General features: G+C 40.7%; 1 protein-coding gene across 1 annotated transcript in view; it reads left to right on the top strand.

Annotated features, from left to right (window-relative positions):
- Nucleotides 1-11,515, top strand: part of LOC136445124 (probable G-protein coupled receptor 139) — a 30,771-nt gene extending 19,256 nt beyond the window's left edge. Inside the window, exons 2-6 of the mRNA XM_066442985.1 lie at nt 7,564-7,736; nt 9,046-9,212; nt 9,634-9,816; nt 10,314-10,514; nt 10,877-11,515. Of these exons, the coding sequence (XP_066299082.1) occupies nt 7,565-7,736; nt 9,046-9,212; nt 9,634-9,816; nt 10,314-10,514; nt 10,877-11,515 (1,362 nt within the window). The 5' untranslated portion in view covers nt 7,564. The remainder of the gene's footprint in view (nt 1-7,563; nt 7,737-9,045; nt 9,213-9,633; nt 9,817-10,313; nt 10,515-10,876) is intronic.
- Nucleotides 11,516-14,695: the final 3,180 nt, after the last annotated feature.

Consider the following 14,695-nt stretch of genomic DNA (forward strand, 5'->3'; position numbering starts at 1 on the left):
GTAAGATTGGGCAAACAAAGAGTGGGATAATGAAGAAAGTACGAACAGGGCGCCAACTTCCATCTAACTTCTATCTTATCTAGCACGTTGTGGGCGTCCCATGTGGTCATGGTTACACGCTTCAGATACGCCGTGACATTGTCTCGCTTTCATCCAAAAGTTATCCGCAGATGAAAAGAGGGACCATGACTTTGGTTTTGAATTACGCATCACCATCTCCTTGAAAACGGAGGTGATAAAGTGTTTGTCTTGATGTGAGTCCGAAGTTGTGTTTTTTTCGGGTATTGGATGTGAGCCGTAACCTGAGATTGGTAAGATGGGACAGTTGGCTTTGCCCAGGCCCAAAGTTGGCCCCGTAGATAGAAAGGTTGGCTTGTTTGATTCGGGATACAATGATGAGCAACAATACCATGGATACCATCCTTGTTAGTTTACCGGGGCTCCCATACGTAGAGAGGGGGTGGTGGTGTAATATTTAACATGAAGGACACGTGTAAACTAACCAGGTAGGCATCGCGGCTAGAACAGCAAGTAAAGTAAGCACGGACTTTTATCCAAAGACATCTATCCGTATCGCTTTAGGTAATATAGCCAATGGACATTGTAACATTTTGAAGAGTTTTGAGAAATATGAGAAAGTAATTCGTTGTCAGCCAAAGAGAATGGTTGCATTCGCCCAATAACTGCAGTCAGACACTCTGGCCCAGTATGAGTTTCGTGGCTCTGAAATGCAGGGTTCATCAAACGTGGCACCAACTTTATTCCATTGAGTTTCAGCCAGACACTTGGCCAGCATGATTTTCGTGGCTCTGAAATGCAGTATTAAGCAAACTTTGCGTTAAATGACAAAAAAGGAGGACAAGAAAGCACCAAATGCTATGTATCGACTCTCTAAGCTACCACGCCGTGATAGCCGTGATTCAATGGCTTGAATGATGGCATTTTACTGAAAGCAACAAACAGACGTATCTTCAGCAAGCACGACTTTCGTGGCTTAGACAAGCAAACGTGGCGTGAAATAAAGAAGAAAAAACAAGCTCAAGCCCGAACTTTTATCGTTATGGTATTTAATTCTCCCCTACGGGTTATATGCTTATAATAACTTTATTGCACAACAATTGTACAAGGTACAAAGTATGGCATTCACTGGTACATAGATAACATTCTATTAGGCTAATCCGTCTATATGCTCAGGGGCTTCAATAGTTTCGTGAAAGTAAGTCGACTACATCCGAAGAAAATTTACGGCATTTACGCATGAGCGAGTGTGACTGTTGTCACTCGGAACTTTTAACTGGATTATGCAAAAAGAGACAAAAATAACTATAAGAAATAAATCTTCAACTTTTATCCAACGAACTTCTTCACCATTATGTTAAATCATTGTCTACGGGCATGATTATATGTTCAAAGCTAAAAGGCTCTAACAGCTCCGTCACAATAAGTCGACAACATTCCAAGAAAATCATGGCATTCACGCAACAGTGAGCGTGACTATAGTCACTCGGCCCTTTTAACTGGATTATGTAAAAAGAGAAAAAAACAATTATAAGAAAACTTCAAATTCTTATCAATAGTATTTATTCACTATCGTGTTAAATTCTTCCCTTCGGGAATGGCTATATGTTCAGAGGCTTAGCAACTCTGTGACAGTCAGTCTATTACATCCGAAGAAAAATTGCGCGAAAGCTGGCGTGACTGTAGTCGTTCAGAACTTTTAACTGGATTTTGCACACACAAAAAAGACAATTATAAGAAACCTTCAAACTCTTATCCATAGCACTTCTTAACTATTATGGTAAATCCTTGCCTACGGGAATGAATACATGTTTGAAGGCTTTAATAGCTCTGTGACAATAAGTGGACTACATCGGATGAAAATTGTGGCATTTGCGCGAGAACAAGCGTGACTGTTGCGGATTTGTAATTTGATTATACATGTATATAAAGTATATATTATTTCTTTATTTCAGGCTCTCACTGGCCCATATGACATAGGGACAAACATGAACAACAAAGATTATATACAACATTTTGAGACAAACTAACAATATTTTGGCTATGTGTAGAGGCGGCTCCATAGGTTGGTGAAAAATGAGTTCTTGTAAAAAGAGTCGGACCTAAGTACGGACTGTATAATGGCATTACTAGAATTGAAAATCCTATGTACAAAGGAGTGGCACTGTTTACGCCATCTGGCGTCGAAGGTATCGGTATGATTGCACACGAACATTTCACTTGCGCTGCAAGATCTTGGGAAACTCATAATTATACGGAAACAATTGTTGTAGGCAATTCGACATTTCGACAGAACACTCGAGCGAAAAGAATTCCATAACTGCGCCCCAAAGAGTTGGGAGCAGTGAGACGTGAATAGTGTTTTCTTAATAGTAGGTGAACAAAGACAAAATTTTCGAATTATAGTATTTGCTCGACAATACAGGCCCCTTAGTTGGGCAAGGATACAGTCATCATCACTCAATCTGTCATTTATAGCAATTCCAAGATATACAAATGATGTCACAAATCTCAGACACTCTCCATACAGTTTGATCGACGGGAGCGGATGTAAAAGTGGCAAACTAGCACTCGGGAAGTACATGCAGCATATCTTGTTTACATTGAATAATACATCATTTTCTAAACCAAAGTCCTCACAAGTACTTACAAGTTTTTGCAGAGACTTAAGGCTAGGACATAACAAACACATGTCGTCAGCGTAAAAAAGATGGTTCACAAGACAGCCTCCTATATAGCAACCTACTTTAGTACCACTGAGTCTCGAGCTTAAATCATCTATATATGCATTGAATAGTAGCGGGGATAGCAGACTCCCTTGCCTTACCCCATTTGATACATAAAAGCAGGTAGACAAAACATTGTTCCATCTAATACACATTGTTTGGTTCTGGAGCCAATAAACCAGAAACCTCACCAAATACACCGGGACCTTTCTGTCAAGGAGTTTTTTAAATAGGGTCCAATGGTTTACCCTATCAAAAGCCTTGGAGGCGTCTAAAAAACAGGCAAAAACTGGAGAGCCGAGACCCCGGTAGTACTCAATTGTCTGTTTTAAAGTAAATACACACATGTCAAGACCATGCCCACGTTTGAAACCGAACTGATGAGCAGTGGTTTGAAGATATGGCTCTAGCCTGTTCAATAAAACAGCCTCCAGAACTTTGGATAATGCTGATGCAATTGCTATTGGTCTATAGTTATCACTATCAGAAATATTACCAGTTTTGCTTTTAACAACCGGAATGATGGTAGTATCTAACATGCATACTTTTCGGAATGAAGTTATGGACAAGCGCGGCTGAAAACAATAGTGATAAGCATATGCTAAGCTTAGGCCCCGCATATTTAAGGTGTTCATTACTGATTTCGTCAGACCCTACCGCTTTTCCATTGGGTAAGTTTCTAATTATATCATATACTTCTACAGCAGAGATTTGCATCCCCGAATCAAATTCAAAAGGACAACCTGTCGACAAATCAGACATAACAGCAGGTCTATGTACCTCACTATTAACAGAGTTCAGCAGTTTATCAAAATGACTCCTCCACATGTCTGCGATCTGCTCAGCCCCAGAGCAACCATCTACAGTGTTAGGTAATACAGAATGAGAGGATTTAGTACTACGGACCTTTTTCCAGAATTCTCTAGTATGGCCGGCATTGAAACTTTTCGCAGTCGAGTCGGCTCTTGCCCTGTTTTCCTCCTGTTTATACTGTCTTAGGGCGTACTTAAACTTTGCCCTGGCTTTATTCATTAAGGAAAAAATCGGACCTGATCGAGGGCGGCCACTTTCCCTCCAAAGAATGTAGGCCTCACGTGCAGCCGTATGCAAATCCTTAACAACCTCATTCCATCCGGGGACAGGTGTAAAGGAATTGCAACCCGTTCTTTGAGTTATAGTGGAATTTGCAGAATCGACAGAAACGACAGTATAAGAAAGGACCAACTGTTATCATCAGCGTAATTCTTCGCTATCTTGTTTAATTCTTTCCTAAGGTTCTGGTTATATATTCAAGAGTTTTGATAGCTGTGACAATAATTCTTTTTCATCCAGAGAAAATTATGGCATTTGCGCAAGAGCGAGCGTGACTGCTGCGGATTTCAACTTTGATTATACAGTAACGTGCGTGTAATGAAGAAATAAAATATAATTTGTCGTGACTTTGTACGTCAGTAGTACTTATGATTCAAGGACAAGAACTACCGTAACAACAAAGCACTTCCCTCACCTCAATAGGAACTTAGGCGCCCTCAACGGAAGTGTTTTCAAGGCTGCCTCTTTCGTGATAAAGTCGTTCTGAATTCGCAACGACTTCACCGAAGTTGGAAAGGCGTACACTTGCCAATGCAAATTGCAAATAACATTTGCGAATACAAGCGTGTGTGTAACAATCTTCTGGTTCCGTATATGTAAAGGATGTAAATTGTGGACTATACAAAATGAAAAGGCACGATTTGCTTCAAAATCGGATGACTTGTATGACTTTTCAAGGCGCACTTATTATATTTTTATTTTATTCACATGTGATTAAATAACTAGCATGGGAATTAAGCAAAATGTGCTTCTAGGAATTCTCTGCTCCTACTGCAATAGCAAGATAAGATCAATGTCAACAGAAATGAAGTAATGACTACACAGGTAAGATAGAAATCCCATCGGAACTAAATAACCAATCAAAGTAAATCGTCATCATAACACGATGAGGAGATGATTGGCTTACGTGAACGGCGTATATTGTTTTGACGTATTTGAGATTTCACCTGATTGTTTTGTTTGATCTACAGTAAATCCATCTATCTTCCGCCACAACCGTCATCTAAGGGGAGACACTCTAAATGCAAAACACATTGATTTCCTTTCATTTCTTGCGGTTGTTCGCCTGTTTAGCGAACAGTTAGCCGCAAGCCCTTCCGAGAGTCGACTTAATCGGTCGATGCACCACTTAAGAGAGACATGTACAACGCTTTCCTGAACCGTTAGAGCACCAAACGCAGCTTATCCGGGACGATTATTGGCCATCAAAGACCGCCAGACAACTCATTCCCTATTCTTTAACAGCTTAAACCTTCCTCCATTTGGACTGTCGAAAGTTCTAAGAGCCCATTATCTTCTTGACGTCCATACTCTTTTGGCCAACGAAAAACAAGAAATCAAAAACCGCCAGACAACTCATTCGCCATTCTTTAACAGCTCACAACTTGATCCATTTGGACTGTCGAAAGTTCTAAGAGCCCATTATATTCTTGACGTCAATACTCTTTTGGCCAACGAAAAACAAGAGATCAAAGACAACCAGACAACACATTCGCTATTCGTTAACAACTCACAACTTGATCCATTTGGTCTGCCGAAAGTTCTGAGAGCTCAGTATATTTTTTACGTCAATACTCTTCGGGCCAACGAAAACAAGAGATCAAATACCGTCAGACAACTCATTCCCTATTCTTTAACAGCTGAAACCTTCATCCATTTGGCCTGTCGAAAGTCCTAAAAGCCCATCATCTTCTCAACATTAATACTCTTTTGGCCAACGTTGAAGAGATTCATCAGTCACGTGTGATTACAAGTTACTAGAATATTCTTCGATCAGGGACTTAAAGGTAACAGGACATGTACCTCCAAATCTTCGTGATCAAGATGTTCAGTAGACATCGAAAATTTTGGAGGTACGTGTCTTGTTACCTTTAAATCACTGACTGAAGAATATTCTAGTAACAGCTTTTGGCCAACGGATAACAGGAGATCTTAAGAGCTGCGTGAATCCGATCTGCATCGACAGCTTCCACACGCGGCAGAAGACTTGGTGTTATGAACACTCTAACCCTGACAGTTGCAATAATTGCCGCGTGATGATCAAAGAAAATCTATATTCCCTCTTCGCATCGCTTCCTGACTTGTTCTGAAAAACAACAACTTCTAAGAGTAAATTGATACCTTCTCGCGAGTACACTTTCGCTCGAGGATTTTCAACAGTGCAAAACACTACAAAGTTATTGAGTACTTGCAATTAATTGGCTCATGATGATTAAAGTAAACTAAGCTTATTTAATCCTCATGCGTGCATCATGCTCGTTAATATGTTGTTACTGCCAGACCAATCAAGGGCCCTATCGAGGGACCCTGCCAGTCTGTATAGCTGTGAGTACCGAATTAAACCCATTATTACATTGTTGTCACAAGTAATGAACTCCTCTATGTAAATACAAAAGCCCAACGATTACCAGCAGTCAGTTTAGAGCCCTACACATTAACTACTCCTACACATGGCCACGCGTGTGGTATCTATGACTACTTTAAATGTCCTACTATGGTATTTTTTTCACAATGATTGAAGAATACATCAGTACTAAATCATAAATCAAGCTGTCTCTTGGCTCTGACAAAAAAAGTCAACTCCTTTATGTTAATTCTCCTTCGACCACAGAAAAACATGCTTGCATCTACGTACGTAGACAGATAGCTTGTGTTACTTCTTATGTCCTAAAAGTCACACGAATGTAAAACCGGACCTTAAGTGGCTCTCAAAAGATTCAATGTGTTTTCAATCTTCATTTTACGCAGTGACAGAGGGCGGGCAAGTTCAGAATAACAACCAGACCCTTGCCGGTAGTTATCTTTCCTCTCACGATTGATTGCAGTCCCACTGCGTCATCAGAAACCACATCAAAGAATGTCTGCTTCGCTCCCTTGCATTCCGAATCAAGCTTATATAACTAGCAGAGTCACGAGTTATGCATTGCCTTTGATTGTACTGTTTCATCTCCCTCCCAGCTTGCATCTCAGAATTAATTCGTCTGGAAAGATCAAACAACGAATCATTGTTATTCGACGTCTTCTAGTGAAAACATATTTGTTGGAAGATTTTGAAACAACACACACGACTTTGACTGAAGAAGTCAGAAAACAGCAGTAATGTGTGTAATATTAAAAGATGTATACGATAACGATGTTATGCATGACTTGCAGAGTTTGATATGATAATGGCTGTTTGAATATAACGTTAATGACCCGCTTTCCTTCAATGTATACGGTGTCATAGGCCGCGACCGAGGTAGCCTATGAGGTGGTTATAGGAACGGACCATGCCTTATGATACCGTGTACATCGAAGGAAAACAGGTCATTAACCCTATATTATTCAACGTCTTCTAGTGAAAACATCTGGACCCACCATCCTGTCTTGAAATATACCGGTGCAAACGCTTGTTAATCGTTCACTATGCAACAATGAGAGAAACATCCTCTTTAATTGTAAACAAGATAATTTCCCTACTTTTCGATATTTAGATAGCACAGGAAAATGCGTATTCCACAAGGAACTAGACAAATCATGAATTATAGGCTCCATATGTCCATACATCTACAACTGTCTTAAGATGCGAGAAGAAATGGAACCTGTACATAACAGTATTAACTAGTCTTGAGATGTAGTATGTTTTAATATCACTGTAATTCTATTTCTGCATTATCACCATGACATGTACTTAGCTTGTAAGAGCATTGACGTAAAATAAAGGTCTTTTATTCTTACTTCACGGAAGGATGGCGACGGAGGCGTCCATCGAATGGGACTTCCTAGACAATGACACGGCCATGTTCAACGACACCGTGGGCATGCCACACGTCATGAGAGGGCCTAGCCCGGAGTTTCTCGCCAAGGCAGCAAAATTCAACCTCTTCTACAACATCATGACTTACCTCATACTCATAATAGGTGAGATTTGGGGATATTTACTATTTTGCACTAAATGAAGCATTATCTCTGGCTGGATAAGAAAGTCAACACCAGTGATGAACAGGGACGAGGGGGGGGTGCAAACTTTGAGGTTGTGTTCTCGCCACAAAAGCGCCACCTACTTCGGCTACTCGTAGCGTCGAGGAGCAGGACTCCAATCAGAAGCTCTGCGGAAGGTGTCTGATAGACCTCAAAATGTCAGCACGTGAGGGACATTGCTGGTTGTGGAAAATGAAACTCCAATATCCGATGTTCTACCAACCTGATGAAATCATTTTCGGATTTTCTCCGTCAGTTTGACAAAAAGTGGCTCACCATTAATGTCAGTATCTATTTCAAGATTGATTCGAAAAATCTTGAGATCTTTCCAAACATCTCAACATTTCTCCAAAGCAATTCTGTTCAAAATATCGAGACTTCCTAACAAAACATTGTGACTTACATTGTGCGCATTGCAATCCTTATCGTGAAAGTTTCCTACAAAACAAAGAATAAGTAAAAAGGTATGTGCTGTAGAACGTCTCAAGCATTATGATCCAAATACTTAATTCTAACAATTCCGTTAACAATAAATGTATCCTTCCTGTTTATTCCTTTTATGATAATTCATTCATGTATCTATTGATCTAAAGGCTGATTCAGTTTATAGACAATTGACACGATTAACAATATCAAACAATAAGACGCCGTAATTATACTAGATGACTTTTATATCTGCTACATGTTGCCAGCGTCGCAAAGCTACAATGTAATTGAAACCATGAATGATCTCAGTTATAAACCTCTTCAAGTTTACTTTAATACCAGCGGCATTAGAGTTATATTTCAAACAATCGAGAACTTCTAAGAAATAAAGTACTAGTAGTACTTCATATCACCTCACTATATCTGTAAGTTAACCAGAAGGTTTATCTTAGTTAAATCCACGCCTCTGAAGTTTTGAACGGGTCGACAACAGACTTACGTTGTACTTACCTGAACCAAACGTCTTGGTTTCTGCAACTACGCCAACAAGACCATAATACTCTTCTGACCCGAGGTCAAAGGGTCGTTCATTATCTATGCCTGATGACAATATCGTGTCGCAAGAGCGATCCGTACACAAATAGTTCACATGTATGAGCTAATCTACGATTTGATTAATCCCGCGCTAACTCTAGATCGGTAACTTGTGTGAGAAGTAAATTTTGTACATTCAGTTTGATAAAAACATATTGACAATATTATGTATTGTACATAAGCTCTGTGATTTTAGAAATGATAATAAAGAAATCTTCTTGTATTTTAGGAGTTCCCGGTAACGTGCTGTCGTTCGTGGTGATGATGGGGCCTCGGCTGAGGAAAGCGCCGTCCAGTCTGTACCTGGCCGCTCTGGCAGTGGTGGATACCATATTTCTGATGACTTCAGTGGGGCTACAGGTACTGATATTTTCTGACGTTTTTGCAATTGCATCTGTACTGTGACACATGGGAGTAAATACCTGTATGGGTAAGTGTAACTGAGTGTGAGTAAATGGGTGTGAGTGAATGAGTGAATGAGTGAGTGAGTGAATGAGTGAGTGTGAGATAGTATTAGTGAGTTGGTATGATTTTTCCATTTATAAAATGAAATTCACATTGATCCTGCCTAGCTAACTGAAAAAAATTACCACGCGTATTAGTATTGTGACAGGCAAAATGTGATAGTATGTCTAAGTTCAATGTACTGGGAAAGTACAGAGACAACTAACCATGCATCTGTCTGAAGAAAAAAAATCTATTCTAGTTTCATACAAGTCAAATAACAGAAGAAAAGCTTGCCTGGTGGATTCTTGGCCCTGTGACTAAGAACTTCAGACTAAGAGTTACTAGCCACTGAACTTTCTACTCGAAACAGATCCTTCACGACGAGGACGTCATCCACGCCAGTGACGTGTACTGCAAGCTGACCAAGTTCCTTGTGCGTTCATCCGGGTACTTGTCGGCCTGGATCACCACAGCCTTCACGGTGGAGCGGTACATCGCCGTTTGCCACCCCATGCGCAGGAGCACGCTATGCACGATGGACAAGACAAGGAAGGTAATAATCAAGCACCACCACCTTTAAGTACCAGAGTTGTCAACCAAGGGCAAGGATTAATGTGTTCAAAAATTCAAATTTTCCGAGAACCATAGTAGGATTAAACTCACACTCACTCATTCTCTCCCATAGCTTAAACTAGTTACCATCAAATACTGTAGGAACATCCTCGACCAGCCAGCACATATAGAACACATGTAGATAATCAGGACTGCTTTTAGCTGTTAGGGAGGTCATAGATGCTAGGACTAAAGGTCACAGATGCCGTTCCTGATTATACTTATACATACACTGTATGAAAGTGTGCCTGATATGATTACCGTAGCAGCGTCGTTGAAAGGTATTATGAAATCAACCTCCTTGATGAAATGTACCATAACTCCGTTGTTCAAGATTCGATGACAGACAAGTAGTACAGATGGCCTAGTGGCCCCTATGCAGAGCTGACCACCAGTACATGTTTGACTAATACAGTTATGTCCTATTCCCTCCACTAGGTGTTGCTGGGGATGGTGATGGTGGTGTGCAGTGTGAGCTGTCTGGAGTTCTGGGCGCAGGTTGAGCGGGACAACATGTGTGAGTTCCGGGACCCGCGGTCCTGGCTCAACATCACCATATACGACATGACGGCCGGACGGCTCATCCCAACTGCCGCGGTGGGGTTCATCAACACGGTCATCGTCATCCGGGTTCTACAGGTGTGTGACTCGTTCTATTCTATTCTATTATGTTCTGTTCTATTCTATTCTATTCTTTTCTTTTCTTTTCTTTTCTATCCCGTTCTGTTCTATTCTAATCTGTTCTATTCTATTTCCTTCTGTTCTATTTTATTAGATTCCATTCTATTGTATTGTATTCCATTGTATTCTACTTTGTTCTATCTAATTCTATTCTAGCAAATAGAAAATTGAAAAGGTAAGCACGAAAGAGATAACAAGACATATTCAATACGTTCCTATGCAATTATTTTTATTCATTTGGGTCTGATGTGCCTTATGCCTTAGCTCCCTGGGTTTCATTCCAGTCTGTAGAGCTCTTATTCCTCACTGAATTCCTACAGACACAGAAGAACCGCCAGAGCCTGTCCAAGTGCGCCAAGGAGACGGAAAAGCGTCAGAACCAGATCACGTTCGTCCTCTTTACCGTCTCCACAACATTCTTCCTGCTGACCGTCCCTCAGTCCGTCTCCGTGGTCTACGACCTAGCCTCGCACGGAGGGCTGCACGGCGGCCGCCAGAACATCGATGAAGACACGCTATTCGTCAAGCAGGTCACCAACCACACCCTGGCTCTGATGTTTAAGCTGAACTTCTCGGTGAACTTCATTCTCTACTGCGTGACGGGGAGACGCTTCAGGGAGGCCTTCATGCGCATCTTCTGCAGGTGCCTGCCAGTGGAGTACCGAGGGGGAAAAAGAGAGCTGTTGTACAAGAGCAGCCGGTTCACGCAGAGCACTCGCTTCTCCAACTACTGCCACACCATACAGCAGGGGTCCGCGTCAACACCAATGGGACTGTCGATTATCGACCACGGTACCATCTCGATGCACTCCCTCCATCCACATATGAACACCTCCGTGTCTAAACACTCCACGTTGAGCGTCACGACCCCTCTCACTCCAGGACCGTTGCCGTCGGCCGACGCGGATGTCTCCGCGACTAAAAATGGGGGTGCCAAGTTTCAAACATCACGGGTTTAAAACCAAATCATCCGCTGATTATCTAACTCATGGATTACCAAACAGTCCTAGAAATTCACCTCGGTCTTGATGTTTTGTCATATCCGCCTGTACAAAATAAGGTCCATACAATAGAGTCTATTCATGAGTTAAAAGTACTCAAACATTATTTATCAAGATAACACTGCCAGACAGTTGGTTATATGTGAAATATGATTTTATCTTTAAGTTGAAGTGATGAAGATAGGTTGGGGGATATTTACAAAGTCACTCAGCGTTAGATCGAAAATCGGGGCAAATTGAATGCAAATTTGACACTCAGCCGCCTTTGTAAAATAATCTGAAATGAATATACTGTATTTGCTGGCAAATGTCTGCCTCACAATTTATCTGTCTTGTCGTTAAATAATTCAAACCTGAATTCTTGTGTGTTCGACCTTAACATTTCTCAGTCTGTGAGTATTCAGTCTAGAATAAACAACTGCAGCTCAATGTTCTATGTCCGTGTTTACGATTGTGATAGAGAACGGTGTCATCACGTGTCTACTTCTACAAATATTTTTATGGAAGAGTATTGTTTTATGAAGTCTTGCTGTCTTAGCTTCTACTGTGTTGTCGCACAGAATCACATTGTAAATAAGGGATGGGATTTTGCTACAAAGAGTTATCGGAATGTGCCTGTTCATGTAAATTGGATACTAAACAATGTAGAGCTGTATTTCCAGTGGTCAGCTGGTATGATCATCTTGTATAATCGTGACAGTGTCTCAAACAATACTTCTGTAGAATACATATGTATATTCATACATTTGATGCACACTGAGAATAGAAGTCTTGTGGGTTATTTGCTGTAATCATATCATTGTTTTACTCTGGACACCAAAGCATGGACACTCCAGTGTCGGGCGACCCCGACGGACCTACATTGACCAACTTGCTGGGGACGTCGGAGTCAGGGCGAAGATCTAGAGCACTTAATGGCGGACCGTAGCGACTGGAGGACGAGGGTTGACTTAGTCCGGGCAACCTGCCCGACATGATGATGATGATGAAAGTTGAACTGTAAATTGCCAACCCAAAAGAATTGGACTTGCCCAAATTTCCGACTACTCTAGTCTTTCCATAAGTCCAATGTTTTGTGTGTTGTCAATTTTCAGTTCAACTTTGATTCAGAATGCCTATTTACACGGTTGCAATTTCAAATGTATGTCATGAGTTGATGGTCTCAATGACTACGTCAATATATCAATTTAATGGAATAGTACTCTCGCGAATACCATCAATCTATCAGCATTTATGTCTGATATATGTGCGTGATATTTGTGTATTGGTCGTACGTTATTCAGTCATGCGGTATTTGAAAGTGCATATCATTCTGATGCTACCATGTCGATAATGTGTGAATTTGAATCATTTTCCATATGTGATATGTGATATGTAGACAACGTTCTCTGTGTAACAGTGTAACACAGTTGAGATTTGAAAAACATGTGATGTCCTGTAATTTTAGTGAATATTTTAATAAACAAGGAAAATCATATGACAACTGTGTGATCATTATCATAATGGTATTTGACACGCAAAACATCGTTCAATCTATAATAAGAATAATCGTGCATTGCCTTGCCTCATCCCCATTTCACAATCCAAGAAATATGATGGACAATATCGATGTTCTCATTGTCACGACTCACGCGATTGGATGTCGTGATTACGGCAAAAACTAGTTTGTACGTATTCATTGTGTGCCATGCATGTTGTCTATCTACATCAAACTCTACATCGAACATTAATATCTCTTTCGCTTGCTTTCTTTGTAAAAAAAAAAAGTGGTGTTTCTTGAATACTCGCGTTCATAAGTATTTATTACGTTCGTTACATGGCGGCTACCTGTGGGTAACCTTCACGATGACCACGTCTATAAATTCAAAGTAAGTCAATTCGTGGCCGGCCATGGGGACAATGATAGGTTCGAAAGGTCTATCATTTTACGACGCCATTCCGGACGTATTCTAGCAAACAATTACTTTATAATCCTCCATCGCATCAAGGAAAAATACGACGAGCTACATATTGAATAGGAAGAATTTTTGAAAGCTTCCAGCGGAGGAAAAATTGCCATTTTAGTATCTGAAACCCCATAAAAGTGCCGCTTATTCCCACGGAGCTCACCGATAATGACGCAATAAAAGGCCACTGCCATCAGGGGGGTCATTCGGGTCGCAACCTCTGACCTGTTCTCAACTTCACGCTTTGAAAGGGTCATGAGGTCAGCAAATATTTGCAGTTAAATATGAGCGTTTCACTTGGGATGATTGTGGCCAGGGGTAAAAACCTTTACAAGCATAGGTTACACATCTCGTAAAGCAGGACTAGCTTTGTATTGGCGGACCGTTACTCTTTTTCAACAGGTAGTTTATGTGAACTATTTACATTTCATTTGTGGGGGCATAACCACTTACCTTGGAGAAACCTATTGAAGAAGAGGGTGTTGGACTACAAAATGGATGCCTTCTATCAGTCACCATGAGTGATTTTGTTTTACTAGAAATGAATGGATCGAACTGAACTAGATAGCCACATTGCTGGTCTGATCTGATACTAGTATCATACTTCACCCAACGACTCTAGAACTCCCCCTAGCGATCTAACCAAGCAACAGTCTAACACACGAAGCGATCACCACTGTCAATCGACAATGTATATGTACTACCTTTGAGTGAAATTAGTAGACAAAACCTGATTTTTAATAATTCCTGACAGAGCTGTCTCCAGGACCTGACCCTCCGCTCTGGGATGGACACTTGCTTGTTGGGTAATGTCCTTGTTTTCGCGGGCAAAAAAATAACCCCAACCGTTTAAAAATCTTAACTTTATGACATGACAATGGGGGAAATGTCTTCTTGTAAGCTTAAAATAGCAGATACAGCAACACAAATTAACAACATGGGCTCCCAAACAAGGAGGGAAAAAATGAAACTTGAGACAGCCCTGATTCTTGACGATGAAAGATGATGGTATGATTTGACTTAGCCGTGTGACTACCATTAATATTCACACAAGCCTTACTTTGACCTGTTAACGGACTCTAAGATTCCTTATACACAGTTCCTTATCAATATCGTCAGTTTATATGATAATGATGACAGGTAACACATGTACAGCATACAATCAATTGCCAACAATAGTTTTAATCACACT

This window comes from Branchiostoma lanceolatum, chromosome 11, assembly GCF_035083965.1.
Source record: "Branchiostoma lanceolatum isolate klBraLanc5 chromosome 11, klBraLanc5.hap2, whole genome shotgun sequence".
NCBI classification, from domain to species: Eukaryota; Metazoa; Chordata; class Leptocardii; order Amphioxiformes; family Branchiostomatidae; genus Branchiostoma; species Branchiostoma lanceolatum.